The 22,275-nt window shown below is 37.4% G+C and overlaps 1 protein-coding gene across 1 annotated transcript in view; it reads left to right on the top strand.

Annotated features, from left to right (window-relative positions):
- Nucleotides 1-22,275, top strand: part of PTPRQ (protein tyrosine phosphatase receptor type Q) — a 270,730-nt gene that overhangs the window by 180,543 nt on the left and 67,912 nt on the right. Inside the window, exons 28-33 of the mRNA XM_036760721.1 lie at nt 980-1,166; nt 1,691-1,935; nt 6,388-6,454; nt 8,596-8,754; nt 9,153-9,372; nt 16,467-16,540. Of these exons, the coding sequence (XP_036616616.1) occupies nt 980-1,166; nt 1,691-1,935; nt 6,388-6,454; nt 8,596-8,754; nt 9,153-9,372; nt 16,467-16,540 (952 nt within the window). The remainder of the gene's footprint in view (nt 1-979; nt 1,167-1,690; nt 1,936-6,387; nt 6,455-8,595; nt 8,755-9,152; nt 9,373-16,466; nt 16,541-22,275) is intronic.

Raw genomic sequence — 22,275 nt, 5'->3', positions numbered from 1 at the left:
TATGAGTTCCAGAGAAGTTGTCAACCTGAATTGGTAGAAGGCGTTTCCTCATCTGGGAGTTCCCTCTATCATAGATCTAGTTCTAATACCTATGGAGGTACTCTTCCTCCTTCTAAGAAGAAAAAGGATGTTACTAGTATCTCCCCACCAGGAACTGCAAACCCTTGTCATTAGCCAAAGACTAGTGGTTTGTTTTTTTTAATCCAATCTCGAAAGCCATTTTTATCACTTTTCTATCTTTTTTTTTATCACTTTTCTCCCAAGCGAGGAAATTACTATCACTAGATTTTTATGTTTTTTCCTGTAGTGGATTTAGATTTTAGTCTAAGAAACCAAGGCAGTTAGAACAGAACAAGATTTTGAAGAGTAAATCAAGCATAAAATAAATTGCTTTCAAAACTGGGGAGGGGGAGGCAATGGCATTTATAGCCTTCTTGTGATTCAATGCCATGTTCCTAAGCAAGACACAGTACTGTACTTTGTCTCTTGATGGTCATCTCCGGAAATGAATGTCTGCTTAGTACATCAGAACTTTAGTTAAGGTTAATTCTCAGCGGGGCTAGAGAGGCACATCTGTCAAAGGAAAAAAGATGCTTGAACTAACCTAACACTTTAGCAGCTATATTTTATACAAATCTGACCCATTGGGGAAACTACTGTATTGCTACCTGATCATGTCTTAAAATAACCTTACATGTATATATCTATATCTCTCTATATAGATATACGTGTGTACTATGTATACATGAAATAGAGAGTAGCCATTACATTGATAATATTGCTATTTTTCCCATTTTCCCATATTGAAATAAGCACCCTCAACTAAATGAAGATCTTTAGCTAGAGGAATTTCTCAGAATGATCCAATGCAGAAATACGAATTACAAAAAGAATATAATTCACATAGAACCTGTATGTTTGCAGTTGGCTCATTTTAATTTCATTTGATGTTTCTTTCCATTATTTATTTTTCTTATAGGTTGATAGTGACGAATATAATGTTTCTTTTGTCAAGGCAAATGAGGAAAACAAAACCATAGAGATTATGGATTTAAAAGTATTTACAAGGTACTCTGTAGTTATCACTGCATTTACCGGAAACATCAGTTCAGCCAATATAGATGGCAAGGCAAGCGCTCAAGTCATTGTTACCACATTAGAATCAGGTAAGACAGTCACTCAATGTTCCTTGAATTAAATTTTCCAATTGATTTTCTTCTTGGAGTCAATCTACACAATTTAAAAAAATAATAATATATAAATAGACACTGCTAGCACATCTCGTACAATAAAGTTTTGACATGAAGTAAAGGTGGTACAAATCTATGAGAAGCAGCCAGGTTTAGTGGATAGAAGGCCAGCTTCTGGGTCAGGGAAACCTGGGTTCAAGTCCAGTACTGGATTTGAGACCCTGGGCAAATCATGTAACTTCTCGGTGCTCTAGTCAAATCTCTAAGACCATGAAATGAAGAGACTGAATGCAGCTGACAAGAGCTGCACTAGTAGAAATTGGTAAAAAAAATATTGTATGTATATATATATATATATTTACATACATTTACACTTTTGTGTGTATATATTATATGCATGCATGAAAAGATCAAATGAAAACATTGAATTTTACAACTGCATTGTAAGTTGATCTGGGGAAAAAATGAAGACTACAGAAAGCAATTTGTTTTATTTTTAGCACCAAAAGACCCACCAAACAACATGACATTTCAGAAGATTCCTGACGAAGTCACAAAATTCCAGCTAACTTTCCTTCCTCCATCTGAACCTAATGGAAATATCCGAGTATATCAAGCTTTGGTGTACCGAGAAGATGACCCCACTGCTTTCCAGATACACAATCTGAGTATCATCCAGAAAACAGACACATCAGTCATCGCAATGTTAGAAGGATTAAAAGGAGGCCACACATATAATATAAGTGTAAGGGTTGATAATTTGCAGTTTGTTAAGCTAAGTAAAAAGAAATTAGGAAGAAAAAGTCCCTAATTTTAAATTTATAGGTTTAGATATTATACCTTTTTGTGATGCTATTCATGCTTTATAACTGAGAGATGGGTTTAATGAAGGTCTAGTAGAGAGAACATTTGTCCTACAAAAGTTCTGGGTTCAAATCCTAACTGTTATCACCTATGTGACCTTGGATAAATTATTTAACCTTTAGGCTTAAATTTCTTTATCTATAAAATAAGAGTGTTGCCAGTAGATGGCTCCTAGCTTTAGATCTAGAGTCTCAATGACTTTCCTATTGTAATGCAATAAGGATTATTGAAAATGCAGAATGGCAAGTGATTGATTACAATATTAAATGAGTCATGGAAACAAACAGAAAGAGATAACTGATCAAGGACAAACATTTATGTAAGGTAAAAAATTATGACTTGGAGTAATCAATCATAAAAAGGAGGTGTTTGAAGCCCTTTATGGCTGTCACTCTTGATTGCAACCTAGCATAATATCGAAATGAAAATAACTTTTCAGATTTGCACGACATTTAACTTTGTATAATTATTAGTAAACAGCTAATCAGTAAATAGCAACTTGTAGATTTTACAGGCCATAATTACCCTCCCCATTTCTTTTTTAAGATTATTCCTCTATTTTTTCTACTGTGTCATTATTTGAATTGCAACTTGTTAGGTAGATTCATGGGGCAAAGCATCACCCTCTAAGGAGGCATGTAGCCCATTCCCTGCCTTCAGAAAGTGTTGTACCTAAATTTTACCAGACAGACGAGAGCCATACTATTCTTAGAAGGTCATCTTGAAAGGGGAATGTGCACATCTTTAACGTAGTAGAGAGAAAGAGAGAGCAACAGGTGGACCTGGAGTCCAGAAGACCTGAGCTCAAGTCCAGCCTCAGATATTGACTAGCTGTGTGACACCGGGTGAAGGGGTCCCTTGACCCTCTGGACCGTAGTCTCTTCATCTATAAAATGGGTGAACATGGTGACCTCTAAGGTGCCTTCCAATTCTAAATCTATGATCCTATGAAGTCTTTATAACAACTCACAGGATAAGTCCGAGACAACAATTATGTGTAATTTGTATGGCCCAAGTGACCACATGTTAACCTGAGAGCAATACTTATTTTCCTCTCTGATTTTTCGATATATCATATTTCTTTCTGGATTCCTTGCTGAACTTCCTCAACATGGAGCTCTGTTACACAGAGGGAATTCTTAAGAGATAAGAGCATAGAATGGAAACAAAGCAGGGTGAGGTTGGGTCATAAATTAGAGATGACCTCTGCAAGTTCAGAGATATGTTTTCTCATGAGTTCAATAGGGATTTTATAGTTGGCACCATCTCTGCCTCACAGAGAAATTCCATGCATAGAAAGAGTTGTTGATACAGGCGAGAAGTGCTGGATTCTCTATCACCAGGTTCTTCCCATTCCTTCTTCTACATTCCTAGACCTTGCTGAGGTCCTAATAACACAATAACTATACACCACGCCCATTTTCTTGATGGCCTCCATCTATATTCTAAGGAAGTCTTACCACGATAGCAAATAGTAATAATAATTAGAATTTTACTTCTTGTTTGAATCAAGTCACTCTCCTCTGTATCTGATTGTGGCTCCCACTAGCTTTTTAAATCAAGTTAAAATTAAATCAAGTAAAAATTCAAGATCATTAACTTCATAGACTTTTATTAATTAATGTCTTTGCTTTTTTTTTTCTCTTCCCTCTACATCATCCAATCAAGAACATTCAGTGACTTTTCCTTGTGCATATATGCTGTGCTCTCTCTCCTTCCTCTGAATCATTTATGACTTCCATCTAATCTTCCCTATTCCCTTTTCTTATTTCAAGGCCCAATTTAAGACTAAGTAACTTTTCAGATCTAAACCCATTACTATATAGTGCACATATCTATAAAATAATAGTCCTAAGACAGCTAGATGGTGCCATGGTGCATGGAGTGCTGGGCCTGGAGTCAGGAAGACTCTGTTCAAATCTGGCCTCAGACAACATTTGGGGGCTGTGTGACCCTGGGCAAGTCATTTAACCCTGTGTACCTCAGTTTCCTCATTTGTAGAATGAGCTGGAGAAGGAAATGGCAAACCTGTCCACTGTCTTTGCCAAGAAAATCCCAAATGGGGTCATGAATAGTCAGCCATTATTAAAACAATTGAACTATTGAACAAATGACAATAGTCATAGCTGATATATAGAATGCTTTATACACAAAGTCTCTCACCTTTGTATGTACATCTACATCTATATGTATAATTTCTTTAAATTCTAACAATGAACATCTAAGGCAGGCAAAGTCGTGGTTTGTATATGCTTCTGCACCATCTTCAGGGAAAGGACAATGATAATGCCCACCCTAGGGTTTGCCAGCACACCCAGACACATCCAGCCCATGCACTACCTACTTCTTTGAAGGTAGGAGCCATTACTAACCTCATTTTACAGATGATTAAACAGAGTTAGAGATGTTAAGTGACTAGCCAATGGTCACATAGCTACTCAGTGTGAGGGCAGGATTTGAATCTAGGTATCCCTTAGGATCAAATCAATCACTCTTTCCCACTATACCATGCTCTCTATAATCATTTGAATGATTATTAGCATATAGACTTGGAATCATCTTTGCTTAGCTATAGGTGGGGTATTAATTATTTTGATGATTAATTTCTTCATCCAGATCTGAGATTTCATTGATATGAGAAACTGTGGAATGAAAACACCTACTACTGATATGGATGGGAACTTACCTATAATATATAATAAATACTTTGAGAGAGTCACCTGGAACACTGAGTAGTTAAGTGACTTGACCAGGGTCACACCATCACTATATCAGAGAATGGTCTTCCTCATGCCAAAGCCAGTTCTCTGTCTACCATGGCATGCTTCTTCACACCTATTTATTTATATGGAGTATAATGTTATATTATTGAGTAATACTCTGGCTATAGGCTATGGAACGAAATCAAGCAACCATATCTACTTCATATCTAATTCCACTCTTGCAACTTTGAGCAATCGCTAAGTGCTATTGACCAACTGATTACATTGCAAAATTCTTGAGTCCCCTTGCTTTATCATTTATGAGTTTGTTTGAATATTGGATTATAAAGCAGAAAATATGATGACAGTTTCCACACTATATATTTTTGTTCTAGAATCTGGCAACTGGTTTGAATAATCCCGTTGAAGAATAGTTCCCATACTAATCATTTTTAGTTGTTCATTTTTCTTAAGAGTGGTGGTCTTCCTGCTCTGAGATGCTTTTTATGCCAAATTATATCGGATTTCATATGCATGATCTCATTGCAATATATTACTTGCATTCCCTGTGAACAGCTCAAAGGGCAAGTCTAAAACATAAAAGAACATAAAAACATTTTTGGAATGCTAAATTTTGCTTGTCAAGTTTAAAGAAAATAATTTGCAAACTTAAAGATTTGTTTTTTTGAAGCAGAAAAAAGCAGGATAAAATGTCTGTTGCATGTGCAATTCCTTTAATGCAAAGTTAATAGAAAGAATTCACATTTGATCACACACTCTGTATACAAGCAGAAATGTTTTATGTGTATATGCTACATTATGCAGGTTATGTCTGTAGATCTCTTAGGGCAGGGGTGAAGAAGGGTATAAAGGGTAACTTTCAGGGGAATGATTTAATACAGGAAAACTAGGAGCCTAGAGGAATAGAGTTTCATCACAGAGCAGAGCGAAAAGAGGATCTTGAATATGGATTTAGAGAAAACTATGGAGTTACTTAGCTACAGAGAGGCTGAACCAGATGTTTAAGGAGATAAAGAAAGCACATGGAGAAAATGTAAGGAACAGGGATTTTGGTACCATTGCTTAAATTAATCGCACCATTCTTAGTATTTGATTAATTATTAGAAGTTTTATCCTTTTTCTCTGTGTCATGGACCACTTTGGCAGTCTGGTGAAGCTTTTGCACCCCTTCTCAGAATATTTTTTTAAATTCAAAATTGCAAGAAATGCTTTAAAATTTAGTGAAAATGGTGATGTATTTTTTTTCCCATGCAAGTTCTTCGACCCCCTAAAAATCTATCCATAGACCCATTGATGTTGTCCATGGGCCATACATCAAGAACACCTACTTTTTATCTTTCATGTTCCCATATCAGTATCAGTTCTGGTCAGAGGACAGATTAAACTCTTTATACTTTGTTCTCAGGATTCTACACTAAGGAAGCCCTCATCAGAATGCCAGTCTTGGTGGCTATGGGGCTGTTTATGTCTTTCTTTCAATAGATTATATCTGCTGACCCCGTACCATTAAATGGACAAATACTCTGAATAAAGTAGATGAAATGAAGATTACAGAAAGCATTGAGATAACAAATGTTTGAAAATATTCAGGCATCATCTCCTCATTTCAGGTGTATGCTGTCAATGGGGCTGGTGCGGGGCCCAAAGCTCAGATGAGAATAACAATGGATATTAAAGGTAAGTACTGGAAAGGCCATCTTGCCTTTTAAAAGAGCTACTCAAATCTGCCTTTTCCTCAAGGAATTAAACATGTCACCCCTTTAGGGAAGGACTTTTGATAGACTAACTACAGGAAACCACTCCTACAAAGATTCCAATCTGTCTGTATCATACTACATAAATCCCGAGAGTTGTCTGAGATACAAAGAAACCAAAAGATTCATTGATTAGGCACTAAAAGGGACCTCAAAGAGCCAGACAAATGTCTCTGCCCTACTCAATTTCACAACCTTCAGACTCTGTTCCTTGTGATAACTGCCATATTGCCCAGTCACCCAGAAATTAGTTGATATGTTTTCCTTGCCCCATTTGTCTTGGATCCATTGGAGATATAGGATCCTAGGAAGTATAGCGTTAAGTTGCTTAGAGGAACTTTCTGTTCCTTGCCCACAGAAGCAGTTTCAGAAGAGGGGCTTGAAAATAAATTCTACTGTCTCTAAGGCCAAACCCACATGGCTTCACAATGGAATCATAGATCTAGAGCTCTAAAGGGACATTAAAGGTCACATAGACCAAGCCCTGCCTTTTACAGTTGGGGAAACTGAGGCCCAGAGAGGTTGAGCGATTTGGGTAGTAAGTGGTAGAAGCTGGGTTCTGTCTCACATTTCCTTATGAATAATAAAATGTGAATGAATGAAAATGAATGAATGAAAAAATGAAAATAAAGTATTATGAATAAAAATTCATTGCTTTTCCTGCCATATCCCATGACAGAGTCATATAGGTAGCAAGTATATGAGGGAGCATTTGACTGAATGTCTTTCTGACTCCAAGCCCAGCACTCTGTCCCTCCCTTCATATTATCTCAAAAACCTTACAGTGGTAATGATAATAACAAAAATAATAATAATAATGGTAACCATGGTAGTAATATAACAATAGTGATAATATCATGACATAATAAATATTATATAATATAATTACATAACATAAATCTAATAAACAAATACATATATTGTAACAGCAATAATTAGTAGAGAATAGAGCTTGTATTTCACCAGTATAGGGAACTCCCCATAAAATTATTAGGAAATACCAAAGGCACCTTGTCTTCTACTTATAGTCTGAATTTTCCAAAATACTGAAAATTTAAGTGATTTTCCCAGGGTCACTTGGTCAGTATGTGTCAGGACAATCATAACCTATCAGCTGCTAGGGATGGCTAGATGGTGCAGCAGATAGAGTTTTGGGCATGGAGTCAAGAGGACTTTTATATAGTTTTTGGTCTTTAATACATTATCTCACATAATCCTCACTCAAACCCTGTGAGATAGATGCTCATTTTATAGATTCAGTAACTGAAACAGAGGTTAAGAGAAAAGTCCAGGGTCATACAACTAGTCAATGTCTGAGGTGGGATTCGAACTCACATCATCCTGACTAATTTCTGTATTCTATCCCACTATACCATATAGCTAATATAAAGTAGTGAGTGATGTGATCAAACAGGTCAGACAAAATGCTTTAAGGAATATTTGAGGAGAGAATGCCTTTGAGTGAGAGAGTGATTTTCTCATGATCACTGAGCTCATGTGTCTGACATAGAGCTTGAACTCAGGTCATCCTGACTCCAAGATGAGCCTTCTACACATTAAACCACAGTACCTCTCATAATTAGCTCTAAAAAATAAGTGGCAGGTACATAGTAGATGCTTAATAATTGTTTGTTGAATTTAATTGAGACTTGCTTATGTTTTATTTAAAAGTAAAACAAAAAAACCAGGAAATAAACCCTAGATCTGAACAAATATTGAGTTCTGAGCTAGCCAGACAGATTCCAGGATAGATTCTAAGAGAAAACAAAACAACAATCAATATATCTGCTAGGTCCTGGAATTGGGGATGATGTAGCCCTGACATGGACATAAAGCTGTGTGACCTTGGGCAAAATCACATTTCCTTCCTGGGAATCAGTTTCCTTCTCTGTAAATGGCAATATTGACACACTTCCCACTTTAAGTGATTTTTGTATTGACCAGAGAAGAAAATGCTTGCAAAATGCTTCATAAACATACAGAAACATATTAACGTAAGCTATCTTGTCATTATTTTTCATGAACAAAAATATCAAATTTAAAGATATTTTTCTTTTATTACAGCACCAGCAAGACCTAAAAATAAGCCGATCCCAGTCTATGATACAACTGGAACTGTGCTCGTTACTTCAAAAACCATTACAATCAGAATGCCAATATGTTATTATAATGATGATCATGGGCCCATCAAAAATGTTCAAGTCCTGGTTTCAGAAACAGGAGGTACCATAACCATAACTGTAACTGAAAAACATGCACCATGTACCATTGAGTCTGAATTGCTGAGTAAAGAATATTTATCACAGGATCAGACACCTCTCTAGCACAAGGGTGATTCAGATGTTATGCCATAGCTTGATTTTATAGGTTTTAAGAACTAACATCAAATGCTGGCAGTCATCATATTTATGTCTAAAATGTATGACTGCTACAAAGTGAACATTGATACCATAGGCACAGATGATGTTTTAAATATGCTCTTTGTCATAAGGGGTTTTTTCACATTCTTAGTGTGATAGAACCAACATTCTTATGATTCACCATATTATTGTCGCTTTGAAAACATCTGTTTACTGATCAGAATCATTATCTGTGCCTCTCCTTTCATTCTCTGAAATTAGCTCAACATGATGTAAATATTACAAAGTGGTATGATGCCTACTACAAGAAGCCAAGGCCATATTTTGCAAATGAAGGCTTTCCCAACCCACCCTGCACAGAAAAGTTACAGCTTAGCAGCCATGATGATGTATATGTCATAGGTGCTGATAATACATGTATGATACCAGGCAATGAAGAGAAAATTTGCAATGGCCCTCTGAAACCAAGAAAGCAATACGTGTAAGTATAATCTATGTTCTTTGATCTTCAAGATAGACAATTCCTTCCATGCTTGGAGGAGTGTGACACTCATCGGTGGGTGTGGGCACTGATACAATCAGTACAGTCAATCAATCAACATTTATTAAGCACCTACTATGTGCCTGGAACTGTGCTGGCCAATGAGTGTACAAAGACAGAAATGACAAAAAGACAAAAAAGGGCAGTCCCTGCCTTTAAGCAGCTCATTGGAGGGAAAGGTACCTACACAAAATATATGATGAAATATATGCAAAGTAAATATAAAGTAATTTGAGGTGGACACTAGCAAAATGTGGAGGGAATCAGGAAAGGCCTTGGGTAGAAGTTGGTACTTGAGCTGAGCTTTGATTCCAAGAGAAATGAAGAGGAAAGACATCATGGTAAGGGTAGATCATAACATAGAGCTCTACTCCCTGTCCTGTGTAATCAATACCTCTCCCTTTCTATGAATTTCCCCTTAGAGGAGCCATCCAGTACACTAGAGGCCCTCTCTTTAGATCTCTTGTGGGGATCAGGACAGCAATGATGTTGTCCATCTGTTGCCTGCCATTTCCAGTGTGTGACCATCCCCCCAGCTCATCTCTGTGTCATAATTAGTCACTGACGCCATTTCTCTTGCACCATTCCTGGGTAATATACTACAACCTCTGTGAACCCAACATGCGGTTTGTATTGCCCTTGAAGCCACTTGGGATTTTCATTCTTCACAGATCTTGGTGTTCCATGATTCACAGCCATAGAGAATCAGCAGCATAATAATATTGTAAAAATACAGGGACTTTTATGACTATGAGAAGCGTGGGAATTAATATTTCTTCAAAAAAAACCCGTAATATGTACTTTCTTGTGCTTTGTATTCTGTGTTCTAGGCTCCCTGAGGTGAAGCTGAGTTTTTAGTATCCCCTTGCCCTGAACTTTTTTTCCCTTAATTGTTGTAATCAGGGGTTCATTTTAGCTCATTTGGAGATCATAAAGGTCGAGAGATTTAATAACAGCTAGCATTTACATTGTATTTTAAAGTTTGCAAAGAACTGTACATATGCTGTTGGATCAGATCTTCATAGCCGCCCTGTGACGTAGATGCCACTTAGTATCTCTTTTGCACAAATGGAGACTGAGTTTAAGCGACTTGCTCATTGTTGCATACTGCCCTTTTTCTTTGTTCTTTTCTTTTTCTTTTCTTTTATTCTGTTATGATGACACTCACCTCCTTGCTCCTTGCATACAATACTCCATCTATTGACCCTGAGAATGTGCACTGGCTGTCCCCTATTACTGTAATTCTCTTTCTTCATAGCCATCTCCTGCCTCCCGTGGCTTCCCTCAAATCTTAACCAAATTTCCACCTTCTGCAAGAACCCTTTCCTGGTGTCCTTTAATGCTGCTAATGCCCTCCAGCTGAGAACATCTCTAGTTTATTCTGTCTATGTCTTGTTTGTACAGAGTTGTTTGCATGTTTGTTTCTCCTAATTGGATTGTAAACTCCTTGAGAGCAGGGATTGTTTTTGCCTTTCTTTGTATCCCCAGTGCTTAGCAAAGTGTCTGATATATATAGTAAATGCTTAATAAATGCTAGTGGACTGACATAGACAGCAATTGTCTGAGGCAGGATTTGAACTCAGGTCTTCCTGACTGCAAGTATAACACTCTCATTGGACCACTTAGCTGGAAGGGACCTTAGTCATCATCTGGTTCAATCCCTTTATCTTACTGATGAGAACAATTAAGATCAAATAGGGTCAGAGGGATTTGCCCAAGGTTGCAAGAGCATAAGTAGCAAAGTCAAAATGTGCATCTAAATCTCAGATTCCAAATCTAGGATCTATTAATCCAGATGCTGTGCTGCCTAGAGTATGTACTAAGTGTGCTGCAACTTGGTGCAGCCCAATTTGCTTCCCCTTAGGAACAGAGGGGGCAGCTAGGTGGTACAATGCATAGATAGCTGGGCCTGGGTTCAAATCTGGACTCGGACACTTGCTGTGTGGCTCTGGGTAAGTCACTTAACCCTTTTTGCTTCAATTTCCTCATCTATAAAATGAGCTGGAAAAGGAAATGGCAAATCACTCTAGTATCTTTGCCCAGAAAACCCTACAAGGGGTCACAAAGAGTCAGACATGACTGAAAATGGCTGAAGAACAGCAGGTCACAACAAAGGGGTCTAGCATACCCCCATGCTACCTAGGGGATCCTATGGGCTATGTGTACCATCAAACATCTTGAGAAATGATATTTGATTTTTGATTTGAATGTTTCTCTGATCACTAGGTTGATCACAGGGGGTAATATTTTTGACCAATTCAGATCACTAACACTACTTACCAAATTGCAGAGGGGTTGCAGCCTACAGTGTTAGAAAAGGAAGTGCTTGCACCAGCCAGATCATGTATCCTTTAATATCTATGTTTTGGAGTAATTTGATGTTTGAAATTGTATAGACACAATGTTAGCCTAAGCTAAGGCCATCTTAACATGAATCCAATTCAATCAACATTTATTAAGTGCCTACTGTGTGCTAAGTGCTGGGGATACAAGAACAATCTTTGTCCTCAAGGAGTTTACAGTCTAATGGTGGGGAGACAACACAAAAAGAGGCAGGAAAGCAGTAGCAGGGGAAACAGCAGAGGTACCCAGAGCCAGTGCATCTTGTTGTATGGAGTTGGAACCAGGCAGAACAGCAGAGGCAGAATGGAATGAGCCCAAAAATTGAGCCCAAAAGGTCTTCGTTTTGCTTTCTGTAAAAACATTGGGAGAAGTTTGGTACTCCACCCTCTAGCCTTCTTTTCTAGAGAAGAGAGGAGGCTGAGAGCACTGGTGTCAGTCAAGGCTTGAGTTAGCAGCACAGTGGTGAGTTTAGAAGTGATGAGCTTATGCTGGGAAGGGCATCTTGTTCTGTGGAGTTAACACCAGGCACAGCAGCAGGTGCAAAGTGGAGTGACTGATCCCAAAGTAGTTGCCAAACCAGAGGGCTTGTCTGGTCCTCTCCACACACCCCAGCCTCTAATGCCATCCCTTCTTAAATTAACTCCCATCTACTCCATATATATCTCATGTGTGTCTATTTATTTATGTGCCATCTCTCCCATTAGGATGTAAGCACCTTAAAGAAAAGCATGTGTTTTTTTTAATGCCCAGTAGTTAGCACAGCGCCTGGCAAGTAATAAGTTTCTGATAAATGCTTGCTGGCTGATTTAGCTGATATGCTTTAATAAGTTGGCTTTTCTTGTTGTTGAATTTTAGTGAATTTCTCTGAGCATCTATAAACACTTCTTCAGTTTTAATACTTCAGAAGATGATTTCATTGCTACAGGCAACCTCTCCTCCAATGAAACTCCCAACCCTTCCACATCTTAGTAAACAGTGTCTATGGGTTGCTATAGCCAAAAATAATCATCCCTCAGGGGCAAACCTTCTGGTGATGAGATTCTCTGAATTTTCCTAGGCTAATTCTTAGATGACAGCCATAGATGTTGACACTGAGCCCATTCTCAAAGCCTTCCCGGTTTGTTAGGACCTGCTTTGTTAGGACCAGTATTAAACTAAATCTTAAAAAGGCATCTATATGTCTTTATAAAAATATTCTCTTTGTAGGATACAGTAGTATTGCTCTCTTGTAGCCTTGAGAACCTAGGCTCACCTCCGTGTCATGAAGAGGAGTCTGAGTAGGGTTTTATTGTCGGCTAGAAAAGAAGATAGGTAGAACATAATGTTCAATATTCACATTATCCTTTTAGACCTTTGGGTTTTCAGTTCCAAATGTGAACTAAATAGATCCACAGAACGAGAAATGAAGGGACCTCACGGGCCATTGTAGTTCAATTCCCTTATTCTACAGATAAAGAGACTGAGGCCCAGGGACATTAACAACTTGCCTAAGGTCATACACATGTTAAGCACCAGGTAGCATTTGAACTCAGGTCCTTTGACCTGGGAGACAGTAGTCTTTCTATTATATTCCACTGCCTCTAACACATTTTAATGTGTTTTTTTTTAAATTTTAATCTACAAGATAAGGGGGCTCTAAGAATATTTTATACATGGACAAGTTAGGAATGCAAAGTGGAAAACTGGAGATGTCAAGATGATTCAAGAATAAACAAACTATTCTGGTTCCAGTCACTTCAGTTTTTATTTGTAATTTACTTCTTTAGATGTCACATCATAAAAAAGGAGAAATACACAAATAAGCCACATGTATGTGACATGGTAAGAAGCAGCAGGTAACTCATCAGACTTAGATCCCTAGAATCTCAAATCTTGGAAACTTAGAGGTAGTTAAATACAATCTCTTCCTTGTACTGATAAAGAAACTGAGCATCACAGATGTTAGGAGATTTATTCTAAGTGACCTTGGGCAAGTAACTTATCCTCTCCTGTTCTCATTTTCCTCATCCATGATGCTTGACCAAATGATTGCTAGACTCCCTTGCCATTCTAAATAGTACAAGTGATTTAAAGATTCTTCATGCTTTAAATCATTGTCTCAGTTTTCCATTCTGCTATTACAGACCTGGAGAAAGTCATTAAAAACACATCTCTATGTTTTTATAAAAAATATTCTCTGTGTAGGATAATCATACAATGGAAATTAAAAATTTAGCTTCAAGTTTTCCCCCTCATTGTTACTGTTGCTCATCTTTCCTTTTCAAAGAGGACCAATGACATCATGAAAGTGTCTTGGCTCCTGCATTGGATATGAGTGGGGCAGAGCCTCACTCTGTCCTCCAGAGTCATTGAAATCCAGTGACAAGACAAAGGCCAAAGTCCCCTAAGTTACCATTCTATCTTACCACCAATCTGTTATTCATTATTTATTTAAACAAAAAGAATTTTTTAAAGATGCTTCTAAAGATCAAATCTATGAAGACTTCAAAATGACAAAGTATTTATATGGTGATTTTTCTATCTATTTCATAATTATCTACAAATTTACCAATGTGAATCAATTTTCCATTTTCAAACTGCTCATTTTGCTTATGGTATTTTAAAATAAGCCAATTTTAGGTAGATTCCAGTGAGTCTCAGCATCCTTCCTTTCTGCCATGCTTACCTTCAGTTATCATTTTTTTCATTTTTATTTATAATTTTCTCCTTCAGATGATATGGTACAAGAGAGAATAGCACAAGTACAACTGCAAACATGTAAACCAAATTCATTGATTTTATTGCATATGCCATACTAAAGGAAATTCTGGGAACACAGTAAACCTAGAATACTACAGTCTTAAAGCTTTGTAGGGAGCTCAGAGGTCCCCGAATAGAACTTCTTCATTTTATTGTTCAGGAAATTGAGGTCCACTGAAGTTAACAGATTTACCTGTGGGCATAAAGTCATTGGAGGCAAGTCACTGGCCCTTTGTTTCCTCATATAATAGAGTTTCTCATATAATAAGTCAGCTTGTATGATGCCAAAGATCCCTTCTCATTTCCTTTGTTGTTCATTTTGTCAACTTAACAAGATGAACATTTCAGTATACAAAGAAGATCAGAAAAAAAGAGATGGCACATGAAACTCTGAACTATTGTACACTGTTATTTTGCAGTGTATATTAAATTTAACATTATAATAGTAAAACTGTCACTCTTGTCTATGTCCCTTTCTGAATTTCTCTCTTCTGTTTTTATCTTTCATTCATACCTTTTTCTTTTTTCTTCCTTTTGCTTACTTTCTTTTCATTCCTTTCCTTTTCTTTTTCTTCCTTCCTTTCTCTTCCTTCCTTCATTTCCCTTCCTTCCTTCCTTCCTTCCTTCTTTCCTTCCGTCCTTCCTCCCTTCCTTCCTTTTCCTTTTTTCTTCCTTCCTCACTCCCTTCCTTTCTTTTTCTTTCTTTCTCTTTTTTTCTTCCTTCTTTCCTTTCTTCCTTCCTTCCTTTTCCTTTTTTCTTCCTTCCTCATTCCCTTCCTTTCTTTTTCTCTTTTCTCTTTATATTTTCTTCCTTCCATCCTTCCTTTCTTCCTTCCTTCCTTTTCCTTTTTTTCTTCCTTCCTCACTCCCTTCTTTTCTTTTTCTTTCTTTCTCTTTCTTTTTTCTTCCTTCTTTCCCTCTTTCCCTCCTTCCTTCCTTTTCCTTTTGTATTCCTTCCTCACTCCCTTCCTTTCTCTTTCTTTTTTCTTTCTCCCTTCCTTACTTTCTTTTCCTTTTTTCTTCCTTCTTCACTCCCTTCCTTTCTTTTTCTTTATTTCTTGCTTTTTCTTTCTTTTTTCTTTCTTTCTCTCTCCCTTCCTTCCTTTACCTCCTTTCCTTTCTTCTTTGTACATCCGTATCATACCCACTTTAACTCCCCCCTCACAAGTAAAAGTGTTCTCTTGCAACAAATAAACACATTGAAACAAAACAAATCTGTATGTTGGCCTAGTCTGAAAAGATGGCAAGCCCACAGATAAATCTCTTATTCTCATTCTAGTATGTCTTATTCTATACCTCTAGTCTACCACCTTTCTGACAAGAGGATGGGAAGTATGATTTATCATCAGTCTTCTGAATTCGTGGTTGGTCAGGGCCTTGATAACGATTCTTAGTTCCATCCTATTTTTAAACCTACGAAATCTAGCCATAGGGTGTTAGTGATAGGGTTAGGATTGGAACAGAGATCTCCTGAATGTCAGATTACTTTCACACTTTGCCCTATCTTAAGGTTTCATCAATTGCTCCCTTTGGTCATGCAGAGCCCAGAGTGCTGGAAACAATATATAACACATATGCATTTTTAAGTTACACCCTTCATAGTTATAGAGTAGATTGAATGTGTTGGGTAGGGGGTTGAGGTGGCATGGAGAAACCTTATGTATTTAAGTGCTCTAATATAGCAGGAAGTTTCCAATTTTGGCCATGTTTTAAAAATTGTTTCCCCCCTAAATTCTAGGGTTTGTTTTGCATGATGGATGTCCTCCATTACGGGTACTGATGGCACATAATTCTCGTACTAATGTTTGGCTTTCAAAATTAAAGGTTGTAAACTTGTTCCCTTGCAAATAAAAAAATATGATGCTCATTTTTATTATTAACGGAATACATGTATATATTATAATATCTACGTGATATGAAATGTTCATGTTTAATTTCCTTCTTTCTTACAGATTTAAATTTAGAGCAACAAATATTATGGGACAATTTACTGACTCTGATTATTCTGACCCAGTAAAGACATTAGGTAAGAAAGTTTAAAATTCTAAAGACAAACCTAACATAATTTAATTATAAAAGTCAAACATATATCTACTTACTCTAGTAAAAATTTAATTGTGTTATGTTGACTTAGTACCAGTTTTAATTTATGGTATAAATTAACTAGTGAACAAAAATAATTCCCTCACCTCCATATTTTTGATTTGAAGAATCTTAGAAATGAAAGAGCAAGAAGTTGAATGTGTCTCTTGAATTCTGAGTTTGTCACTTTAGTTGATTTATAGTCTTAGAAAGTAATCAAAGTTGAAATATTAAAATGCTAAAGAGTTAAATATGATTGAAGAGAATATTTATTAGTCAACTGATTAGTCAACTTCTGGATGTTTGAAAGTAGGAAATTATTTCCACAATAAATCATCACTGACTCAGAAATTACTGTGCCATATTTTGTTCCAATTTTACCATTCCTTTAAAGAAGAAAAATATTTGCTCAGACCTCATGGAGATTTCAAACTTCCATTTGTAGCAAACCTGATGATAAAATTCATTAAGGCATCAGTAACAAAAAAAGGCTGGCCTGACAAGTGTTTTTACAAAAATGCCATGTTCATTTAAATTATTTTCTAAAACATCGTAAGATGCAATGTGGTATAGTGAAAAGTGAGGTGGCCTCGTTGCCCAGATTTGAGTTCAAGTCTTTCCTTTGACACGTCCTGGTTGTGTGACTCGGCACAAGTCACTTAACCCTCTCCATGCTCTAGGGAGCTAAAACTTTAAGTTACAATGAAACCACATATCCAGTCCCTATTTTATATTGTTTTGAACACACACGCCTTATTGCTTAACATTTTTATTAATAAACACATTGCTATGGAAAATTTTTAATTTCCCTTGTTAGTGAATATGCATCCCTAAATATAAGAACACAGATATTTAGCTTTTGTTAATGCATGGCAGTGTGATGCAATGGAAAGAAATCCAAATGTGTGGCCACTGAACCTGAGCTCACATATAGACTGCCACTAACCACTCTGGGTCTCAAATTCCTCCTCTATAAAATGAGGGGATTCAACTAGATGGTCTTTTCCATCAGGATCTATTATCCTATGAATAAAAGATGATTTCCCCCCCACCCAAACACATAATCTGTGCCCCAGAACCCCACATTCTGGGTTTACTTGGCCTGAGTTCAAATTAGAGTTATCATCCCATTTTAGAAGCTAGAACCTCATAATAACATGCCCAATCAAATGATCCCGTAATTCCAGGGTACAAGCTATAGTGGAAAGTGTTTGTACCTATCAAGGAGGAATAATCAAACTTTCAAAGTCCTCATCCCTTCACTTTTTAAAATTTCTTCAGGTTTACTTCTGGGCACTGGTCTATTCTAAGAAATATTTTTTCTGAGATGACTTTGGCACCTTTATGAACTTCATTCATTGTTGTCAGTGGAAGGAGACTTGACAAATGTGGAAAGTACCCAGTCCTCATATGCAGTTCTGGAAAAGGGGGCTGAAACTCATGGCCATGGTGTCTGTGTTCATTCTGTTACAGCACTAGGAGGCTTAGGGTTAGGCAGGCAAAATGGTCTAGTAGAAAGGGTATGGGATTTAGTTCAAATCTGAGTTCAGATCTGTCTCTGCTCTTTACTACTGATGATACTTTTGGCAAATTGCTTAACCTCTGTGGGTTCTAGTTCCTCATCTATAAAATGGAGGGGGTGACATTTAGATGCTTCTAAGGCCCTCCTAGCTTCATACTGATGAGCCTAAATTTCCAAATAAAGCAGAGGTTCTTAATTAAGGATCCGTGAACTTTCTTTAAAAATATATTTTTTGATAGCTAAATTTCAATATAATTGGTTTCTTTTGTTATCCTACTAAATACATTTTATTCATTTAAAAACAATAATTTGAAGAGTTAATAAGCTTCACCAGAGTGCCAAAGAGTCCATGGCAAAAAAGGTTAAGAACCCCTGGGAAGAGAAATTGTGTGGTCAAAGAGAGATGAACAGATTGAACTGGATGAACTCTGATGATCTTTCCATCTCTAGAGTTATAAAGTTAGAACTGATTTAGCAAGTATATATGACTACTTTAATCATGTGAGAGTCTCTAATTTAAAGGGGAGACAAAGTCAGAGAGAAAGAGGCAGAGAGAGAGGGAGAGACCTTGTTTTGAGCCCTGTGGTATCCACCATTTACTAGTTTTAAAGGAGAGAAAGAGGAGAGAGAGAAAGGAGAGAGAGAGAGAGAGAGAGAGAGAGAGAGAGAGAGAGAGAGAGAGAGAGAGAGAGAATGAATGAGAGAGAGACAGACACAGACAGACACAGACAGAAACAGAGAAACAGACAGAGACAGAGAGACAGAGACAGAGAGACAGAAACAGAGGTATTCTGGGAGTGAGGGATTAAATTTCAACACATTAAACAATAATACTTTACAGTACAGTAAATATAAATAGTAATAGTTGCTATTTATATAGTGCAAGATTTGCAAAAATATTTTTCATGCATTATATCATTTGAACCTAATAGCAATCTTGTGAAGTAATTAGTATCCACATCATTATCTTCATTTTACTACTGAGGAAAATGAAGCTCAGAGAGGTTAGGGTTCATAAAACTAGTAAACTCTGGAGACCAGGGGGCTCAAAACAAATCTATCCTAACTCTGCTTTCAACACTTGGGCTGCTATACTGTTAGCCCACAATTATACAGTGCTTGGAGCTGAAAAACAAAGACTGTATCTTTATCTCTATTTCTTGGTCTGTCTCTGTCTCACTGCATTTGTCTCTCTCTCTGTCTCTCTGTCTCTGCCTCTCTGTGTGTCTATGTCTCTCTTTCTCTCTCTGCACCTTTGTCTCTCTACCAAAAACCTAGTCACCCTTCATCTTATCACCACCCTTCCTAAAATGTGGTGCCACAGAAGGAACACAGTACTCTAGATGTTATCTGTCTGTCTAGGTCAGGATATACCAAGATTTATTCTGTTTGGCCCCAGAAGGCAGAATCAGGAGCAATGGATAGAAGTTGCAAAACAGAGCATTTAGGCCGGAAGTCAGGGATAACTTGCCAGCAATTAGAGATTTCTAAAAGTGGGATGGGCTTCTTTGAGAGGCGGTAGGTTCTCTCTCCTTGGAAGCCTTCAAGCAGAGCCTGGAGGATGACCGCTTGTTGGATAGGTTATAGTGAGGATTCTTTTGGTATCTGGGTTGGACTGGATGACCAATGAGGTCCCTCTTTACCCTCAACTTCTGAGATTCAATGATTCTCCCTCCTTCTATATGCTTTGCTCCTGTTAAATTCACATTAGATCCAATTGTTTAATCTCTAGTAGATCCTAACAGTCTGCATACAAACATGTTCAGGTCTCTGCTATCCTCAAAACAAAACATAACACTTTTCTCTCCATTCTGCCAATCCCACAAAGTAATCCCTCAATCTCTGCCATCCCCTCCTTTTCATTTCCAAGTCACTGGTCAAACCTCTAGAGAGTATACTCTTCCTGCTTTCCATTCCTCACCACTCCTCTGCAGTTAGATTTTCAGTCCTGCTACTCTATTAAAACTATTTTTCAAGGTCACTAAATATTCCCTAATGGCGAGATCCAGAGGCCTAGAATCATATTGAATAGAATGATACCTGATCAATCAAATGCTGACTAATAATCAGCATTTGCAGTGAGTGAAATGATTTCTTATTAATTAACCCATCTCTGAGCACTGATTCCTACCTAAAAATATTCACTCATTCATTATATACTAATGAAGTTAAGAAATTACACAGTTCTTAGCACTATTTCAAGTACAAAATAGTTATTTGAACTTTATTTTTCTACTCTAAGAGGTGGCACAAATCACAGATTTTTCTGTCCTCCTCCACTCCCCCATCCCACAAGATCTGTCCCAAATGAAATTCTCATTTGGAATCTTCATTAGGCACTTAAGTTTATAGCTGTTCCTCTTATGCGTTGTTTTGGTTGCAGGGCCTAGATATAGAGAGTTCCTGTGATTGGAAAACCAGACAGATCCTTCTGTACCTTACAGTACTCTCATTAAATCTGAACAAGACGAAATCCTATCCTCTATGGCAGGGGTACTCTGTGATTGTTTTCTTTTGCCATAACCTCTCTTGTTTTAACTACTTTCCCAACACTGAGAAGTCTTGATGTGTGCTTAGTGAGAAACAGGAAACCTATGGGCAAATTACAATTTGCATTTGGCCCAGTATGGTTCTTGAACCTGAAAGGAACATGGGGACCCAAGGAAATTCTGATTCATTTTATTGATGCTTTCTTACAGGTTTCCCACTTCCTACTTTATCAACTGTATTTTTTCAGATTCTTATTGCTTTCTGAAACTTCTATATACTCTCTTGCCTTTCCTTGTCTTCTTGCCCTAGCTCAAGGAAGTAACAAGTCAGAGCTAAGCATAACTTCTAGTCCAAAGCGTTCCCCCCTCCTTCCACTTCTTAGAATCCTTAGCAGACTTCAAGGCATAGTTCAGGTGCCTCTTCTTAGAGGAAGTCTTTTCTGATCTATAACCCACCCCAAGTTGATTGTATTCTCTCCATCCGAAAATTGTCTTTCATTTACATAATTTTCACATCCTCCAATAAAGTGTAAGCTCCTTGAGAACATAGACTATTTCTTTTAGTCTTTGTATCTTTTTATCCAATACAGTCCAACACAAATTTATTAAGTGCCCACTATGAACAAGGTATTGTGTTAGGTTCTACAGACTAGACAGACAAAATGAAGAATAGTCCTCGCCTCCAAAGAGGTGGCATTTTTCTGGAAGAGATAAACAAATATGATAACTTGAGAAGGAAGAGACCACCCTAATGAGGGAGAGCAACTAATTGACACAATGGATAGAGTTCTGGGCTTAGAGTTCTAATCCAGCCTCAGACACTTATTTAGCTGTGTGACCCTGAGCAAATCGCTTGACCTCTTGGCCTCAGTTTCCTCATCAATAAAGTAGGGATGATGACTGCAGAATCTATCTTATAAGATTATTATGAGGATCAAGTGAAATAAAGCACTTTGCAAACTCTAAAGTGCTATATAAAGGTTAGCTATTGTTATTATGGTGAGGTGAGTGCAGAGACATATACATATACATATACATATACATATACATATACATATACATATACATATACATATACATATACATATACATATACGTATACATATACACATACATATACACATACACATATACATATACAGCAGATAAAAGGTAGCATTAGGAAAGGAAAGAACTAATACCTAGGTGGGAACAAGGAAAGCTTCATGGAGAGGGTGATATTTGAGTTGAGTCTTGAAGACCCACGATTCAAAGAGGTAGGAATGACAAGGAAGTGCACTAAAGGCATGAGGGACAACCAGGGCAACGACACTTACTTCATTTCTTAAATATGTCAAGGTTCTATATTTCATGAGATTTATTGTTGTTTGTCCTTTGTTCTCAAAGAGGACCATGGCATCATGGAGGTGATGCCATGACATGTAAGTGAATTGGATTTAAGTGAGAGAGGGCTGTGCAAACTCACCAGCCTCACTCTCTCCTCTGGAGCCATCTGGATCCAGTGGCCAGATATTGATCAGGACAACTGGAGACAGCTTTAGATGGGGTAGAAGACCATGGCCTTTTAAAGCTAAGGTCTTTATCTGATCTCAGTTTGACTGAGGCAAAGCCCATTCAGTTGCTTTCTCCAAAAATGGAAATCAGAGCCCCCGTTGACAACTGGTAGAG

This window comes from Trichosurus vulpecula, chromosome 5 (genome assembly GCF_011100635.1).
Source record: "Trichosurus vulpecula isolate mTriVul1 chromosome 5, mTriVul1.pri, whole genome shotgun sequence".
Classification (NCBI taxonomy): Eukaryota; Metazoa; Chordata; class Mammalia; order Diprotodontia; family Phalangeridae; genus Trichosurus; species Trichosurus vulpecula.
Note: the sequence above shows the minus strand (reverse complement) of the source record. Positions and strands in the feature narration are given on the sequence as shown.